The sequence below is a fragment of the Strigops habroptila genome, chromosome 18 (genome assembly GCF_004027225.2).
Source record: "Strigops habroptila isolate Jane chromosome 18, bStrHab1.2.pri, whole genome shotgun sequence".
Classification (NCBI taxonomy): domain Eukaryota; kingdom Metazoa; phylum Chordata; class Aves; order Psittaciformes; family Psittacidae; genus Strigops; species Strigops habroptila.
The window spans coordinates 5,141,079-5,160,309 of NC_044294.2; the positions used below are offsets into that span (position 1 = coordinate 5,141,079).

General features: G+C 50.2%; 1 protein-coding gene across 2 annotated transcripts; it reads left to right on the forward strand.

Moving 5' to 3' along the window:
* The first annotated feature begins 953 nt into the window (after nt 1–953).
* LOC115602256 (potassium voltage-gated channel subfamily A member 3-like) lies at nt 954–17,907 on the forward strand. 2 transcript variants are annotated; one of them, XM_030473194.1, is made up of 2 exons: nt 954–4,437; nt 13,854–17,907. In XM_030473194.1, exon 1 carries the CDS (start codon nt 1,097–1,099, stop codon nt 2,864–2,866), a length of 1,770 nt encoding a protein of 589 aa, XP_030329054.1. In that variant the 5' UTR covers nt 954–1,096; the 3' UTR covers nt 2,867–4,437; nt 13,854–17,907. The 2 variants fall into 2 exon arrangements, with proteins under 2 accessions (XP_030329054.1, XP_030329053.1); XM_030473193.1 differs by having other exon boundaries at nt 13,896–17,907.
* Nucleotides 17,908–19,231: the final 1,324 nt, after the last annotated feature.

Below are 19,231 nucleotides of genomic sequence, written 5' to 3' on the forward strand. Positions count from 1 at the left end.
TAAGAAAACGGGGACCTGTTGGGGGTGCAGGGATCAGAGGTTGTCCCTGGAGCACATCTCTGGGTGCTGGAGCATTTTCCAGCACTGGCTCCTGCAGAGCCAAAAAACCCCAACCCTTTTGACCAGAATTGAACTATTTCTATCAGATCAGTTGAAGGGAGAAAGAAGCAAAACTCGGAGCCTTTTGGCTTCCTTGCAGGAAGTCTGAAGTGCAGGTTTGGGAGCAGACTGAAGCTGCCTCGCTCAGGCTGGCTCAGCTTCATTTCTCTTTTCCCAGGGGAATGCACACACGCATACATGTGCAAACACACACATGCACATGCATGTGCACAAAGGCACATGTACACAGACACATGCACACGCTCTGTCTTCTCTACGGCAAACAAATATCCCCAGCACCAGTCAAAACACTGATTCAGAACAACTGTTGGTGGCTGTGGTTGTTGCTGCTTCTTTCCCTTACCCACAGCCCCGCCATGGCTGGAAACGGTGACTGGGAACTAACAGCAGACCCTTAAATTAAGAAGAAAAATCACATTTCACCTTCCCATGGGAAGGGCAGGAGCACTCTTCCCAGTGGTTCTGCCAGGAATGAAACCTCTCCCTGCTCGCAACGCGCTGAGCATCAAAAGATGCTCCGGGAGCATGTCACTGGGAGGGGTGCTGTGGGGCAGGGTTGGGTGCTGTGGGGCAGGTCCGGGTGCTCGGTGGGGCAGCGCTCGGTGCTGTGCGGTGCTGTGGGGCAGGTCCGGGTGCTGTGGGGCAGCGCTGGGTGCTGTGTGGTGCTGTTGGGGCAGGTCCGGGTGCTGTGGGGCAGCGCTCGGTGCTGTGGGGCAGCGCTGGGTGCTGTGAGGTGCTGTGGGGCAGCGCTGGGTGCTGTGGGTGTCTCTGTAGCGGTGACTGATCGGGGCGGCGCCAGCGCTGGGGGCGGACTTTTTGAGAAGAGCCTCCGCTCCTCAGAGCCGCGGCGGCCGCCGGAGCACTTGAGCGGCTGCTTCTCGCTCTCCGCCCGCAGGAGGAGGAAGAGGAGGAAGAAGAGGCTTCGCTGCCGCCTCTCCGCTCCTCCGCCCCTCTTCCCCTTCCGCCCCACACCTTTATGGACGAGCGCCGGAGCTTGCTCCACTCTCCGGCTGCCTCCTCCTGCAGCCGCCATCCGCGGGGCGGCTCGACCAGCAGCCACCACAACCTGGGCTACACCGAGCCGCTGCCCCCCGCCGCCCCGCAGCCGGCCCCCGAGCAAGAGGAGGAAGAAGGTGACGAAGGGGAGGAAGGCAGCATGACCGTGGTGGGAGGCGGCGGCGGCGGCGGCGGCGGCGACCCTTTGCTGGAGGAACCACAGCAGCATCCTCACCCTGTGCTCGGGGGGGACCGCTACGATCACCCCCAGACTCCGGCCGCCGTCCCCACGGGTCAGCCCGCGGGCGGCGGGGAGCACGAGTGCTGCGAGCGGGTGGTGATCAACATCTCGGGGTTGAGGTTCGAGACCCAGCTGAAGACCCTGGCGCAGTTCCCCGAGACGCTGCTGGGGGACCCTCGGAAGCGGATGCGCTACTTCGACCCCCTGCGCAATGAGTACTTCTTCGACCGTAACCGCCCCAGTTTCGACGCCATCCTCTACTACTACCAGTCGGGTGGGCGCATCCGGAGACCAGTCAATGTCCCCATTGACATCTTCTCCGAGGAGATCCGCTTCTACCAGCTTGGAGAGGAGGCCATGGAGAAGTTCCGGGAGGATGAAGGGTTCATTCGGGAGGAGCAGCGGCCGCTTCCCGAAAAGGAGTTTCAGCGCCAAGTGTGGCTCCTATTTGAATATCCCGAGAGCTCTGGGCCAGCCCGAGGCATTGCCATTGTCTCTGTCCTGGTCATTCTTATCTCTATTGTCATCTTCTGTCTGGAGACCCTGCCAGAATTCAGGGATGACCACGACTATGAGGGAACTGGGGGGACCTTTGGGATGGGTGGTGGTCCTCTCCCACCTGATGTATTCACCAACTCCTCGTCCCCGACTGCTTCCATGGTGTCATCCTTCACTGACCCTTTCTTTGTGGTGGAGACCTTGTGCATCATCTGGTTCTCCTTCGAGCTGCTGGTTCGTTTCTTTGCCTGCCCTAGCAAGGCCACCTTCTCCAAGAACATCATGAACATCATTGACATTGTGGCCATCATTCCCTACTTCATCACGCTGGGCACCGAGCTGGCTGAGAGGCAGGGCAATGGCCAGCAAGCCATGTCCTTGGCCATCCTCAGAGTCATCCGTCTGGTCAGGGTCTTCCGTATCTTCAAGCTGTCCCGGCACTCCAAGGGGCTGCAGATCCTGGGGCAGACCCTCAAAGCCAGCATGCGGGAGCTGGGCTTGCTCATCTTCTTCCTCTTCATCGGCGTCATCCTCTTCTCCAGTGCTGTCTACTTCGCAGAAGCCGATGACCCCAGTTCAGGTTTCAGTAGCATCCCCGATGCCTTCTGGTGGGCTGTGGTGACCATGACCACAGTGGGCTACGGGGACATGCACCCCATCACCATTGGGGGCAAGATTGTGGGGTCTCTCTGTGCCATCGCAGGGGTACTGACCATCGCCCTTCCCGTGCCTGTCATAGTCTCCAATTTCAACTACTTCTACCACCGGGAGACAGAAGGTGAGGAACAAGCCCAGTACATGCACGTCGGGAGCTGCCAGCACCTCTCCTCCAGCGAGGAGATGAGGAAGGCTCGCAGCAATTCCACCCTCAGCAAGTCCGAGTACATGGTGATCGAGGAAGGGGGGATCAACCACAGTGCATTCAAACAGGCTGCCTTTAAAACAGGCAACTGCACAACCACGAACAATCCCAACTGTGTGAACATCAAAAAGATCTTTACGGATGTTTAAAAAACAACCCCCTCCCCCCTCAACCAAACCCAACCAAACAGCACCAAAATCTGAGGATGAGGTAAAAAATCAAACCAACAATAATAATGCAAAGTGACTGTGTCCTCGGTGTTGTGTGGAACATGCACCATCGTCGGTCTCTGTGTGCCCTCGGGTTTAGACTTTTATTTTTTTAGCTTCTTCCTTTCTAAAGAGCCAAATAAAGGATTTCAGAATCTCCAGAGAACAACGCAAAGGTAAAAGAGAAGGAAGATGAAGACAAAACCCACTTACTGCCGAAACAAGTGGTTGTTCTGCAACGTGTTGCAGGGCTGCTTTTGTTTTCTTGCCTTTGGGGACCTCTCGCTTTGCTCCCGAATTTCCCCCCCGCTTTCCCTAAGGCAGCGTGTAGCCGATTTCCCTTCCATCACATAAACTCACTTGTTGGATTAACAACCCCAGACTGGGTGGGGAGACGAGGAAAACATGTTGCAGAGCATGCTGGAAGCGGGGTGGGAGGAAATGACCATTTAATTTTGCAGAGTCTCTTGTTACCACATTGTTAAATGATGCTTAATATCAAAACGTGATGTGCCATTACGGGCACATCACAGATTCCCTTTCTCCTTCTTTAGATGGTTTAGGAAATCCTAATCTGATTGGAGACCGAGTGCAGCCACTGCTGATTGAAATAGAGAAAACCAACCTCCAAACCCTCATTTTCTATTCTTAATTCCCTTCCCCTGTAACCCTTTGGCATCATTTCATCCAACATCAGATCTGCGGCCATGCAACGGGTCTGGGTGCGGGGAGGAGGGAGGTGAAAGGGGATGGTTACAGGAGCTGATGGTGCACGGGGAGCGATGCCGGCGTGGACCAGGGGATGCAGGATCCGTGATGAGCTCCTCTGCAGCCTCCAACAACCCGGCTGGAGACAAAGGGATATTTCCTCCTTGTGTTTTGGGTTTGGGAGAGATGCAGCCGCTTATCGCAAGGAGATTAAAGTGGTGAACACGCCTTCCAGCGGAAGTCACTGATTCGGACCGGAGTGATGCAGTTGCCATGGCGACCCTGGTTTCCTGGGAAACCCCCAAAGGTTGTCATGGCATCCCTTCTCCCATCCCCCTTGAGCCTCGCTCTTCCCGCAAAAAAACCTTTCCAGATGGTTCCAGCCCCATCATCCCGCAGGACACCGCAGCTCAGCCCTGCTACGTGACCCCATCCCAGCACTCCATTCCCAGCCCATGGCCCCGATGTGGCTTCCCTCTGCTGAATAAAGCTCCCGTAGGCAATAAGCACACCCCAAACCCACCCCTCCCTGCAGAGGAACTCACACCTTGGCACTGAGATTTGGGGATGGAGCCTCATCTGCAAACACCAAGAACAGCCCTGCGCCCCATGTATTCCCTAAATCCCGTGTGAAATGACTCTGAGCAGCCAGCGGGAAAGCTCGGCTGAGAAACTCCGGCAGCTTTTGGAAACCAGATGTGTAAAGAGCAGGATGGAAAAGTAACCAAACCCCCACCGGGATAAACACACCGGCTTCATCCTTACGTGTGCACCAGGGGCCATGGGACATCTGATGGGATCAGGTGAGCTTTGCACGGGGTAGTGTCTAATAGCACCATGAAGGAATGTTGATTTTGGGGACAAACCTCGTGCTTTCCACTGCTTAGCTTTATTTTTCCACTCCCCCTGCTGCTCTGGGATATTTCTGTGTTAAAGTGGGATAACATCCCCTAGCTCCTCTGATTATATTTGCTTTTTTAGTGCTACACACAGGATGAAAACCCTGCTGCTTATTTTTTTGCAGCTGGATTTCTTCAATTCTGGTGCTAAAAAGGTTCTTTGCAGTGGTTTAATGCTTCAATCTGACCTCTGCCGTCGAAGCAGGCTGAAAGCAGCGCCTTGGCTCCAGCTCTGCTCTGTTCTGTTGGGGTTTGGGTTAAGTAAAACCAATTTCCCTCAAGGCAGTGTTCTGCCCAGGGCTGGTAAACACCTCCTAAGACAAAGAGAGATTTGGCCCCAACCTGTGCAAGTCAAACCTTTCCCATGTGTATGGAAAGGGGAATTTGTCCTGAGAGATGCTGTCCATGCCAGAATCAGAGTTTAGCTGGGATTTTATCCACACTTAAAGGATCAGGACAGTTTGTAGTACTCTGCCTTAGCCCCAGTTAATAAATCCCTTATAACCAGGAAAAACATCAGAGCAGCTTCTTGGCTAATGGTATGTGACAGTTTTATTTGAACTACTCTAGTTTTTCAATGATCTAACAAATGGTCTTTATGAGGGAGATGCTCTGGAGGTAACAAACCTGGGATCCCTTCTGGAATAACTGGGATCCCTTGTCTGGGATAACTGGGAACACCCCAGCGTGCCTTTTCCCTACACTGCCAGCAGGCTGAAATGTCATTCCTGCCTACAAGCTCTCACTTTTTATTGTTATTAAAGCTCTCCCCCAATCCTATTCCTAAAAGGAGGAGCTGAGTTTAAAAGCAGTGGAAACAGCCCCACTTGGGATTGTGTCTGCCTGTTCCCTGTGGCAGGAAACCACACATTCTCCTGGAAGTGGCACAGCAGGTTTTGGTTTCTCTGCCATCTAAAATAAGCAGAAACCTTGCAGGTTGGTGTTTGCTTTCCTGACAAATCCCTGCCTTACTTTGTAGGGGCAGAATCATTTCCAATGGATTTTATTGACAGTAAAAGATGCTTTCTGGGAGAGGTGGCAAGGAAACCACTTCATCCACTGGAGCAAAATGGTTTAGGGTGACGTGTCCCTGCCCGTGGCAGGGGGTTGGAACTGGGTGGTCTTAAGGTCCTTTCCAACACAAACCATTCCATGATTCTATGATTCTATGAAAAGGCAGTTTTGCCCCAGTAACAAATGCTATCACTAACAAACATGAAGCACTGCTGCCCTATCTTTAAGATACACCCCAAAAACTGGCAGTGGAAACCCAGGGATATCCTTCCCATGGTCTGCCCCATTTCTGTCTGCTTCTTCCCTTTGTGCTGCCCCGTTAGGTACCATTCAGTCTGTCAGCTCCTCTTGAACTGCCTCCTGCCTGTGTTGTGCCAGGAATTGAAGAGATCACTGAAAGATTGCTCTCTTTGCAGCCAGCTGCTTATTTAACTTCCTTTGCTCTCTTGCAATGTGCCTCCTATTAGGACCCAGGACTGTTTTAACCATCACTGGGGAGTTAAAGATGAGCCTCAGCCTTTGCAGAATGCTGGACTCGACTGTTTCTAATGTGCTTAGAGGGGCAGCATTAGGAGATTAGTATTAGTGGAGCTGCCTGCCTGCTTTCTGCAAGAAGAAGGGCTTGCCTAGACTCAGCTTATTGCATTAGATGGAGGAAAGTGTATTACTGAAAGCTGCTGGCTGGCATTTCAGATTGCACAGGGAGTGAGCAGGGGGAAAGGCAGGGTCCCTGAAGTGTGTGGACTGTGTGTGGACTCCTCAGCTTGTTGTCTGCATGTGCAGCATGGCAGGGATGGTCTCTGAAATGTCCTCCTCCTCCCCTGTCCTTCCTACCCATCATCTAAGAGAGAAGGTGACACTGTTGCAGCCAGGGATGGGAGCAGACAGATCCTGCCCCAGAGATGCAGCCTCTGGATGCTTTATATATTTGGTTTACGTATGGGCACTGAGTGATACAGAGCGTTAATCAGCCTCCTACCTCCTTTCCCAGGTTCCTGTCCCTTTCCCTCTTCTTGTGTTTTAGGACCTGTTTCCCTATTTCAGCCCTGGATGCCGCCTCAAAACATATCCTTGGTACCAGGGGATGCAGGGGACACACAGCAACCGTAAGCGTGGCCCCTCCACTTGGTTCTTTGGCACTGTCACCTTTTTCTCCTGTTATTTACCCTTTTTGTGTGTGTTTTCAGGCCTGACTTCTGTTGTTCTCCAGCACAGTAGGTGCTGTTCAGGTGGGTGGGGTGGAGCAGGGCAGAATCCATCCCACCCTATGTATGGACACTAACAAGGGCTGGAGATATCTCTTTCCTCCAGGAGGGTTAAATTTCTTCACAGGCAATTGTTCCTGCTCCATCACTTGACAAAAGAAGTCGGTTTCTGTTGTTAATCCCCAGTTTATGGACAGTTCAGCAGAGGCAAAGGGCAGACAAGGGGCTTCCCCAGCAGAAGGGAAGGAGCAACCCAGAGCTCACCAGCAGTGGAGGGGTGTTTCCTGGCAGAGCTGTAGGGCAGGGAAAGGGTCTCTTGCAGCGGTTGGTGTGTACAGAGAGTGTTCTACACGAAATCTGTTTAATTGTGTAGTTTGGAGCCCTCTTCCTGCCAAGCTTTTAAAATCTGCATATCTTGGTGCGGGCACATGGAGGCTCCCAGCACAACCCATGCTTTAACAAGTGATCTCTGGGTGTGTTGCAAAGCTGTGAGTGCAAAAAGCTGTCTCAATTGCTGCATGTACTGGGAAGCAGAGCTCAGTGCACCGGCAGCCTCATGCAAAGGCAGTTGTATGGGCAAGGGGTGCACGGAAATAGGGACTTTCTGGACGTTATAGAGTGCTGTGGGCAGGGCGATATCCTGCAAATTGTCTCTTTTACTGATGGTACTGATCTTCTGCACCCTTCCCTGCTATGGGTCCTCACCGATAGTCTGAACGGGATGCTCGGCTTGACTTTGAGGGGTGTATAGCTGGAGGATGTGTTAAGGACAGGATGCTGTTGGAGGCGTGGGGGTCCTGTTAGATCGAGCCCAGAGGAGGCCCCGGAGCTGCTGCGAGGGCTGGAGCAGCTCTGCTCTGGAGCCAGGCTGAGAGAGCTGGGCTGGGGCAGCCTGGAGAAGAGAAGGCTCCTGAAGGGGAGACCTTAGAGCAGCTCCAGTGCCTAAAGGGGCTACAGGAAACCTGGAGAGGGGCTTTGGACAAGGGCCTGTAGGGACAGGACAAGAGGAATGGCTTTAAGCTGCCTGAGGGGAGATTGAGATGAGCTCTGAGGCAGAAGCTCTTCCCTGTGAGGGTGCTGAGGCGCTGGCACAGAGTGCCCAGAGAAGCTGTGGCTGCCCCATCCCTGGCAGTGTTCAAGGCCAGGTTGGACACAGGGGCTTGGAGCAACCTGCTCTAGTGGAAGGTGTCCCTGCCTGTGGCAGGGGGTTGGAACTGGGTGAGCTTTAAGGTCCGTTCTAGCCCAAACCAGTCTGGGATTCTATGCTGCTGCTGCCTTTCCCTGTTTCTGAGTGCAGTTGACGTGGCAGTGGCTGCACCACTGCAGCACCCAATGGGTCTGAGTGAGGCTGATAGGTGCTGCACTGTGGGTGTCTGGTGGCATGAGCCCTCTCCCAGTGCCAGTGGTGAAGTCAGATTTGAGTGATGGGTGGCAGGAGGGTTTCCTTGAAAACAGCCTGGTCTGAGACCCATCACTGCTCTGACAGGGACATTTCAGGGATGTTTTGGGTGGGTGCCCTGAGGTGCCTCATCCCAGCTGGGAATCAATCCTCTAGGAGTTGGGAGGGTTGTGACTTCATGTTGGGGGTGGTGATGGAGGGTTTTCTTGGGGCAGAAATAGGACAGGCATGAGGATGGGGGGTACCTCATGCATGAGCATGTTCCCTGCAGAGCAGCACCAGCCCCATCTCCACAGCATCTGGCTCTTGCTCCAGTTAAGTCTCTCCCAGTTCCACTGTGGTGGAGCTTGGAATACAATTGGGGTCTTTTACTCCTGTCCTTGGCTTCCCAAACAGGAAAATGAGTAACTGTCAAAGCAATATTCATCCCACTTGATGGGCCTTGATTTTCTGCTTTGCACTGGGACAGTGTCAGGGCTCCTGCTCTTTGTTACCCAGCAAATCCCATTTTTGCTCATGAGAACCATGCTCCATGTGGAAGAGGGATGTGTGTGGGGTCCCACTCTGCCCTGGTAGCTGGAGCTGGTTTATCCCTATTGCTGGCAAAACTCAGCCACAAATGCTCTGAGAAATCTCCTGTGAGCTTTTCCTTCCATTGTAAGGCGCTGCTTTATGAGACCCACATGTTTCAGAGTCTGTGTCTCATCACTGCTCAGAGCCTGACTTTGCTGCTGAGGATGCTCTGCAGCCAGGCAGGGAAACCTTCACGCATGAACCTCCCCGCAGGGCACTGTCAGCTTTCTCCTTCTTATGAACCAAGACATGCTCGAGTAGATTAAAACATGTCTCCTATCTCGTTCAGCTTGTCGCTCGGGTTGGGAGCAGCTAAAATACTTCCTGATGGCCAGTATTCCCCTGCTTATAATGGGAATAGTCTTCACCTGACCCTGCTGCACACTGATCTTGAGACCCTGGCTCAGCGCCGCAGACGGCAGCCGGCGCTGCTGGGTTTGTTTAAGAATGATTCATTTCCTTAAGCCTTGTAATTCAGATGCTTTTCTGAGCATGTTTAAGCTCTGTCGTGTCTGTTGCTTTTCTACAGTTGTTACTCTTCATTTTTAGCATCTTTAACACATGCTGGGTGGGAAGACTTGCTTTGGGTGCATGGCTCACACGACTAGACTAGCGAGTGGCTATCTGCTCTCACTGGCAAGGATGCAGAGTGCAATCAGTTTCCTTTTGGTGCTGACCAGCACCAGCTGCTTTGCTTTGCTCCCTGCGAAGCAGCATCATGGATAGATATGGAAAATCCTTTGGGGTTGTGTTACAGTTCCATCAGTGGCGGAAGGTCTGAAGGCTCAGCCCAGGCTGAGAAACTGGGGCTGTTCAGCCTGGAGAAGAGAAGCTGCGTGGAGACCTCAGAGCAGCTCCCAGTGTCTGAAGGGGGCTACAAGGGTGCTGGGGAGGGACTCTTCAGCAGGGACTATAGTGGTAGGACAAGGGGTGATGGGTTCAAACTTAAATAAGGGACATTTAGGTTAGATCTTACATTTAGGTTATATCTTAGGCAGAAGTTCTTCCCTGTGAGGGTGCTGAAGCGCTGGCACAGGGTGCCCAGAGAAGCTGTGGCTGCCCCGTCCGTGGCAGTGTTGAAAGCCGGGTTGGACACAGGGGCTTGGAGCAACCTGCTCTAGTGGAAGGTGTCCCTGCCCATGGCAGGGGGTTGGAACTAGATGAGCTTTAAGGTCCCTCCCAACACAAACCATTCCATGATTTTATATGGGGGGAAAAGAGCTGCCAGCAGGAGGGTCTGTGCTTGGGATCTTGCTCTCATGGGAAGCCAAAGGTTGCAGTGGAGCATGGACAAGATGCTTTGCAAAGTGGTTTTTGCGTTCACAGAGAGATGCGTTTGCTGTTTAACTTGCTTCCAATGAAGGAACTGAGTGTACTGCAGAGTGGTGGGCGTTGCTGTGCTGCTCGGGGGGATTTGGGCTGTTAGTCCATGAAAACATGTGACCCTGCACCCCAGAACTGCAGGGAGGGAGCCCTGCAGTGTTTGCTGTTGGTCTGCTGGGTGGCTTTGGGCAGCTCAGCTCCTCCAGGCCTTGGTTTCCCCATCTGTAAATGACACTGAGCAGCTTCACAAAGTGTTTGCAATGAAGCACACTGTGGAAGGAAGAGGCAGTTTTAAAACACAGAGCAAGAAGTAAAGAATCCTTCAAGGATTTATGGAGTTCAGATTTCTGGAAGCTTGCAGAGCCTTCAGAACCTCCCCCTGATACCTCAGTAATTGCAGTTATTTTCCTTAGCTGGAGGAAAGCCTGTGAATGCCAGCTCTGCTCTACAGCTCGCATCCCATAACCATCCTCCTCTCCTCTGATTCCTTCACTTTGCATCTTTGCACTTACTTTTCCATCCTTATTGCCCATTTCTCCTGAAATCTCTGTGCGTTCCTAGTTGAAATCGCTCTTCTTCCTCCTCCCTGCTCTCTGCTTGGAGCTGCAGCTCTGCAACGATTGGAACCTCAAGCTGTTGCAGCAGGTCACAAACGAGACGTAGGAAGTTTGGGCTTAAAATGAACCTGCCTGCTGCAAAGTGGAGCTTGTAGGAGGGGTGTGAAAGAAGTTTGCTGTGAGTTTGGGTGTAGCATTGCAGGCTAGAGGGGTTCTCTACCTCTGCTGCGTGCATTGGTAGGTGCTGGCACCCAGCGCTTGTGCTTTACCCTTCAGGTGTCTGAATGATGTTTTGCACTTAAGAAGCCTCTCAATTAAAAGAGGAAATCTTCTTTCTGCAGTGTCTGAAATGAGCCTGGGCTTTTCTCTCCTGGGGCTGGAAACCTTTCAGTGGTGCCTGTCCCATCCTGGTTGCAAAATGCTCTGAGAGAACAAAGCATGCCCGAGGAGAAGTGGACCAGCGAACGCGACCTGGGTTCAGCTGCTTTCCTGAGTTGTGATATCTCCTGGGAATTTGACTTTATTGCTCCTTTTCCTTAACCAAGCTGTCATGCAGCTCCCTTAGAGCATTACACAGCACTTCCCTTTATCAGCCAAACTCAGGAAGAAGAGTTATCAAGTTAATATGATAAGACCTGTTTTCCCTGACTCTGCACTGATTGGCATCAATTATATCTTCCTCTTTAATTCTCTATTAAGACTCTCAGCCATTCCAGCATATTGTTTGGGATCAGCGACAGATGGCCAGACCCATTGTTTTTGCAGGTCACTTTGTTTATCCCTTAACAAACTGGCCCAACAGGAGCTATTTTCCAGTCCTCTGGATTTCCACCAGGTCCAGGGCTCAAGAGATGCTCAACACTTGCAGTATCACGAGCTGCTTCACTAACTGCTAATGCTTGGATACAAGTTATCTGGCTTGACCGGTTTAAAAACATCTCATTTTTGTGGCTGTTGTTTAATATCCTCTGTTTTTCTTGGAGTGGAGAGGATTTCATCACCCCCATATGATGGGAAGACATCTGGATCCCTTCAGGAGCCGGAGCAGCAATATCTCCTGAATGCTCCCTACTTCTCACTCCCACTGCGGGTCTTGCTGAATTTGGTGGAATAACGTCATCGTTAGGCTTAGGATTTTGGGTTTCTTTCTGCCAGGGCAAGGATACAGCCTGAAAAGGCACCAGAACACCCCAAAGTGCTGGATTATTTGCCCAGGTTGAGGAAATTGTTATTTACCACTTGATCTGCAGAGCTCAAACTCTGCCATCACTTTCTCAGCTAAACTAACATTATTTCCTGGGCCAGCTGAAGGTGCAATTTGGGTTGTGCTTGTGCAATACTCCAGCGTTTCTTGAGGGTCCCGATAGTTTGATCATTGCTTTGCAAAAAAGCAGGAGCCTTTCCCTGCTGGCAGGTGGGAGGGAAGTGTAATCCCATTCTAATAAAGTATATATGTAAAATATATATACTTTATATAGTAAAATACTTACTTTTATAAAGTAAAATATATATACTATATATATTCTATATAAAGTATATATAAAGTATATATGAATAGTCCTTCTGGCACTTCAGGATAAGCCAGTGCTTGAATAACTGTATGGTCTGAGACCCTTGCAAGGAGCATTAAACCTCTTTGGTAGCTTATTTTCCCCAAAGTGCCACGCTGCCTTGCAAGGGGATCTTTGCTCCTGGTGGGAAATCCCACCTCTCTCCTTTCTCTGCCTGCTTTGAGCATCCCTGCAACATCATCCCTACAACATCATCCCTGCAACATCATCCCTGCAACATTCGGAGCACAGGGCTCATCCTCCTCAACACATCGATACTATCCAGTCTTTTCCCTTTGGGGAAAGTAGGCTCATTTTTGGGGATGAGCTGGGACCAGGGTGGTCCCAGTGCGTTAGTCTGGGCTCTGAACTGGGAATACAGATCCTTCCTTCCCTTGTCTCATCACCGGCTGCCAATGAAGCATCCAGCTCACGTAATCTGGTTTGGTGGTAGCGCTTGTCTTATTAGTGTGCACCACACACTGGTTTTAATATAGTTGATGAACTTCACTATAGGAAGCTTTATGAATTCCCACTTGAAAACTAACTGTGAAAGGGCCAGAATTTGGGTGTGTGACTCCTGTGACTTATACAGGGCTTAAACCCTCAGGGAATTTGGCTGAGCCCCATCCACAGGCAAGCGCAGAGCCTGGGATGCAGGAGGTGGGATGCTCCAATTGCCATGGTCTGAACTAAAGGCAGAGAAAACAAAAGGGATATAAACAGTTGCATGAAGTTTCTAAGTATTTCAGTGTCTCAAAGACAGAGCAGAGCATCTCACTGTAGTAAAACAGGAGTCAGGATGAGTCCCTTCATAGAATCATACAATCACAGGATGAACCAGCTCGGAAAAGACCTTTAAGATCATCAAGTCCAACCGTTGCCCAGCACTGCCAAGGCCGCCACTAACCCATGGCCCTGAGGGCCTCGTATACACAGTGTGTGAACACTTGCAGGGACGGTGACTCCAGCCCTGCCCTGAGCAGCCTGTTCCAATGCCTGAGCACCCTGTGGGGAAGGAATTGTTCCTCAGCTCCATCTAAACCTCCCCTGGTGCAGCTTGAGGCCGTTTCCTCTTGTCCCATCCCTTGTTCCTTGGGAGCAGAGACCAGCCCCCTCCTGGCTCCATCCTCCTGTCAGGCAGTTGTAAGGAGCGATAAGGTCCCCCCAGAGCCTTCTCTTCATGAGAGTTATTAGGCTTCAAAGCAGACGTGATGCAATACCAGGTGGATTCATGCACTGCAGGGGCTCAGCAGCAGAGGTTGGGGGATTTTTTGTTGCCCTTTACTAGAACTCTCCATCCCTGCGTCAAGACGGGGTCTCAGGTTTGAGCTCTGTGAGAGCATCTCCACTGTAAGATCAACCAGTTGCTTAATATCATGTGAATCATATCAGGTTGGAACAAATCCAGCTTGATTAAGATAAAAACATGATGAGGAAAACCCATTTTGCTCTAATTATTCTGGATTTGGAACTTGCCATTAATGTGAGATAATAGTTAAGAACCAGAATACATTTAATGAATCTTCTTTCTATCTTTAGCTCCCTTTGACTGTGTTGCTTGTAGTCTGTGAAAGAATTCTAATGAGCAGATCTTCATTTGTGGGGAATAAGGATAGGAAGTTGAAGGGGACCAATGTGCAACCTCTCTTCTACTTTATCTTGGGAAAAGAATAATCAATTGTTGCTTGTTTTCCAGGCCAGGCTGTGCATAAAAGTGGTTCTTTGCTCTGCCCAACAGATAACAGAAGAAGTTTCAAACTTAAGACCTTCAGGACTGTGTTGAGAAATCAAATGTCTCAAAGGAGATGGCGAATATCATGGACACGGTGACTGATGCTGCTGTGGACCCAAGCGACAGAGGGTCTGTCCTCCCCAGTTAAACCCATTTCATATTTCATCTATGAAATATCTGCCACGTTATCTGGGTTTTCTAACAAGTGCATTATGTAGAAGGGAACATCTTTGCAGCCAGAAGATTATCTTCAAACCATGTGCAATATAATGAGACTGAACAAAGCCAGGAAGGAGGAGGGGAGGTGGAAATCATTTGGACATTATTTTAGTCTTTTTTTATAGAATTTAAAAATATCTCTTGAAGGATGAAGCAACCCAAAAGGAAACATTAACCAGAGCTGCTAATAAGCAGTCCAAGTGTTTTGCTTGGGGTGGGAGGGAGATGGGAGAAGTTCAGTCACTCTCACTGTTCCCTGTGGAAGGCCACGGGCTGTTTTCATCACTGGGATGTGAATAATTCCTGTTCCATTTTCCTGACTTTCCTGTAAATGCGCTTTATGAGTAGGTATGTGCTGTACCAAAGGTTGTGATTTATTTTAAGTTCTCATTAAGAAAGGAACATCTCCGCTGATGCTGAGGAAAGTGGTGTTGAACAGTCCACAAGTTGTGCCTTGCTTTCAGGATCCCTCCATGAAAAGCTAAGGAAAAGTCTGATCTCCAGGGGTGGAAAAGGCATAAAAACCTGATCCTGGCTGGTCGTGCCTCTGAATTTCATGAGAGCCCATATGCCCTTCTCTGCTGTTCCATGGTACTTCAATCCCGAGGGAATATTATAGTATTGTCTTGCTAATACTATAATAAACAGGAAGCCCATCACTCCTTTGCTGTTGCTGTTTCATTTTGCATGCCAAGGTCTTTTCTGTGGCAGGTTAAGAGCTGTGGGTTGCCCACACTGGGCTGTGAAGCTGTTAAACCTGGGGTTTCTATAACCTCACTGCATTTCCTAGGACCTAGATCCATTTCCTAGGACCATAGGGGTAAATATTATCCCAGTGCAATGGAATAGATGGTTTGCAAAGGAATAAGTGGTCTGCAAAGGCATAAATGCAAATGGCAAAGGGGTTGATGGTCTCTCCTGACGGCTCCCTGTTCTTGCCCCAGCCTCATCCACCTCTGCACGCTGCCTCCATCCCAGCTTTGAGACTAAAACCTGCTGGGCACATACTCTATCAATCAGAGGAGAACGGTGACAACAGCATTGTTGGTGGGACTCAGGTGAGCCCGGGACCCTCTGTGTCTGCATTGCAATAAGTCGCCAGGAATGATTTGGGGAAAGTTAATTTGGACTGGACCAACCAAAGTGAGCTGGAGCTTGCTCTGAAGCAGAGGATGCCCAAGGGGAGGTAATGGAGACAAAACCATTAGGCATGTGAACCAGAATTGAACTCTTGAATTCATGTTACTAATTGCTTTGGGTCCATGTCCAAGAACAAGCCTTGAGGTCCCCACTGGGGACCTGAAAAGTGGAGCAAAGACCACTCTGCCTGGAGGGCAGCACCAAAACCTGAGCAGAGCTATTTACCTTCATTTCAAACCACATACCAGGCAGGAGATGGGGAACATTCATAGGAGACACATGTGGGATGCTTCAAGGCACAACCCAAGTGAGGATGCACTTAAAAATAAACAACCTACATAGAAGAAAGGCTCTGAAATGGGAAAACTCAGGGGAATATTCATGGCAAAGCAACCAGCTGTCTGCACCATGTGTCTCTCCTTGCAGAAGAGCTTTGAAGATGAACCAAAAGGGTTTCTGAGGCACTGTTCAGGGCTGGGATTGCTCCAGACCTGTCTGTAGTTCAGCATCCTCCTTTCTGGCTGTCCCCAATGCAAACTTCAGCCGAAATGAGGTTTGAGAAGTTCCCTTCATGTTAGGGAAATGATGTGGTTCTTAAAGGAATGCGTTGGCTTTGGTGAGGTCACGTTTGTTTTGTTTACTTTTTAAACATGGATAATTTCTTGGCTTGGATTCCTCCTCCTGTGGTGGCATATGTGTTGTTAGCGATGGAGAAAGACCTTGTTCCTGGGAGCAGGGTTTGGGGGTCCCAGAGACTGAAGTTTCTTGGGCTTTGCATAGGTACAGGCTGGGGAGAACAGGCTGGGACAGTGAGAGAAGAAACAACAGTGAAAACCCACCAGTTTTAGTCAAAGCTGAGTTGCCCACCTTGGGGAATGAAGAGCAAGTATGGATCTGGCCCTTAGTGGGACATTGCTCCTTGGGCTTGTTTGCATTTAGTCCCAGCATGGTAGAAATCCTGTAGTCACTGGAGCCACAAAAATGACTTTTCCAGTTCATTTTCCAATGACTTGGAAAAGGGCTGGTGCTGATGGTACTTGGTTTTACCATGGTTTTTGCAGCATGAAGTACAGAGGGAGGTGGGTTGGGGACCAGGGCTGCTGGGAGAGCCCAAGATGCAGATCTCTGATCCCGCAGGGATTTGCTGGGCATGCCAAGGCTTGACAGAGGGATGTCAGGGAATCATGGAGTGAAGCGTTCCATGGTGTGAAATCAATCTGGTGTGAAAGGCGTCTGCACAAATCAAAGCTAATTGGGATGGTGGCTCTCATTAACTTCGCATCTGACCATGCCCTGCCTGGAGGCAGCCTGCAGCAGGGTAGGGAAAGGGAGCTCCTCCATGGGATCCTCCAGCTCTGCTGGCAAATCCCTCGGGATCTGGCAGTAACCACGGCACTGCCGCAGCCTGAGGATGGGCTGAAAGAGCTTTTTCTTTTGTGACCAACTGTGTCTTAATGTGGCTCAGCCAAATCCCACCTCCCAGGCATCCATCCCATCCCCTGAGAGGGCACCTGTGCTCTCCCCAGGCTGTCTCATCCTGCAGCTCCCCAGCACCAGAATTAATGGTCAGACCATAAAAAGTCTGAAACCTTAAAAAGACCCTTTAAAAGAGACCAGAGAAGTTCCCTGGTGTTTGGTGAGTAAGGGCTGAGCCTGTTTCCATCACCCCAAATAACTGAGCAGTGGCTTCTTCCACGTTACCATGGATGGAGCTGCCAGCAGGCTGGGGGAGGTGGGACTGGGCTTTTTGGGGAGATCTCACTTTCAAAACCACTAAGAACCTGTAAGAGATATCTGTTTGCAGCATTCTCTACATCATGATGGGTTCGTAGCGTGCTCTGGGGGTTGCAAAGGAGATTGAACAAAGCCTTTAGCAACTCTGAAATCTTGAGGGACCGACCCAGAAAGCACTTTTCTACCATGCTGATGATTCTAGGGCTGCAAACAGCCAAAGGACTCACTGAAGGTCTGACCCAGTCTCCCCCCACAGCCCTCCAGACAGCCCTGGGTTGCCCACAGTGGAAATGGCACATTAACGGGAGAAGAATTGACTTTCTGAATCGCAACACAGACCTGGATCTTGGGAAGCCCTGGTCCCAAAGGTGTTAAATTTAGTTTCTTTTGGAACATGATCTAGTAGCCCTTAAAACGGGGGATAGAATGTACCAGTACTAAAGTGATCTTTATTTTTCACTGGTGTTACAGAGTTTTTTTATGGCTTGTGTGTGTGTAACATAATGATACCTCTGTTTGCAACAGCCACTTTGTTAAAGTGTCTCTCTGTTACAGTTCAAGAGCATATTTTGATGAGCAAAATGATGGGAAACACCAGACCCCTTCATCATTTGGGTTGGTGGCTCCCAGCAGCAGAATGCTGCTCTGTTCCTCCCAACCAGCACCAAACCCACCCCATGGACATCTCTCACCGATGCCAATCTTGCCAAATCTCCACCTCCTCTTGGTATTGTACCTACTGGCCTTGACTGTGTTGCTCCATGCTGTTGGGTTTCTTTTGCTTGGTCGCTGAGCCAGCTAACTGTTAATGTGCTATTTCAGATTAATTGAGAGTTTGATAGTCTTTACTTGTCAGTCCAGTACATTAATGTGTTGCCACAACTCTGACTTGCCCTGTGCGTCTTAAAGATAACCATTGTATGGCCATAGGCGTGTTGAAATGTCATTTGGAGCATAGGGCTGGATTTGGCAAGGGAAGGCAAATTAAAAATGTATCCAGTCGATTAAAAAACATAATAGGGAGTGACTGAATGATGGCTGACATCAAGAGAAGATCCAAATCCCAGCGTGCTTTGATTCCCATAATCATCCGAAGGCAGGCAGGCTGCTCATCTTTATTCATAGCCCTTCAAAGACGTGCTCTGAGATGCTGAGCATCAGACGTGCTCTTTAGACGCTGAACACGTAGACGTTCCTCCTCTGTGCCCAGCACAGCTGCCATCTCCAGCAAGCTGTGTACACCACCACTCCCAGCTCTTCATTTCAGGGTGCAATTAAAGTGATGAGAGCTCTGCCATTGGGTCCATCCTGGTGGATAGGCAGGAAAAGGAGATGCAGGGAGCTGGGCTGGTATAGGGTCATGTAAAGCCACGTGTTGTAGGAACAAGCGTGAAGGTGTTTGAAGAAGACAGTGAAATTAGAAAGCCAAACATCTCAGGAAGTGTTTGAGGGCACTGACAAAGGCTCAGTGGATGCAGCCAGTGGGATGGGGCTTAGTTGGAGGAAGCTTTCAGGGACAACATATGAAATACTGTGAGCCTGCTTTGCTGGATTTTGGGGTAAAAGTCAGGATTCCTGCAGACCATCCTGGCCTCTACCTCTGCCCACAGATGCTGGCAAAAAACTTGCAATATAATGTCTCCAAGACCAGCCTTGAGCACGCTGGAGGTTTAATGAGTGCACACACGTGGATGTGTTCTGAGAGGGATTCAAATTCAAGTGCACAGCTCTGTTGCCCAGAGAAGCTGTGGCTGCCCCATCCCTGGCAGTGTTCAAGGCCAGGTTGGACACAGGGGCTTGGAGCAACCTGCTCTAGTGGAAGGTGTCCCTGCCCGTGGCAGGGGGTTGGGACTGGATGAGCTTTAAGGTCCCTTCAACACAAACCAGTTGGATTCTATGATTCTATGATAATCCCTGTATTTTCATCTCCCAACCTCTGATACAGGTAAATTACGTTTCTTTTTCACTTTTTCTTTTTGCTTTCCCCAAGATGCTATCATCAGTGCATCTTTAATGGAACGGTCTGAGATGCTGCTGTCACCTCCTGGTGTTTTCCATAACACATCATCTCTCTGACCACTGCAAGGCCAGGCCACTGATGCTGTGTTTTAAATGTCACTCCTATTCCTGAGGATGATTTCAGAGCGGGGCAATGTATCTGGCAACACCACATCATTGATAGAGCAAGTGAATGGTATTAAGGGGAAATGTAGCCAGGAAATAATGAAGCACTGCCTGAAATGGGGCAG

Excerpts from the sequence above, each read along its gene's own strand:
- LOC115602256 (XM_030473194.1), top strand. The coding sequence starts at position 1,097 with ATGGACGAGCGCCGGAGCTTGCTCCACTCTCCGGCTGCCTCCTCCTGC.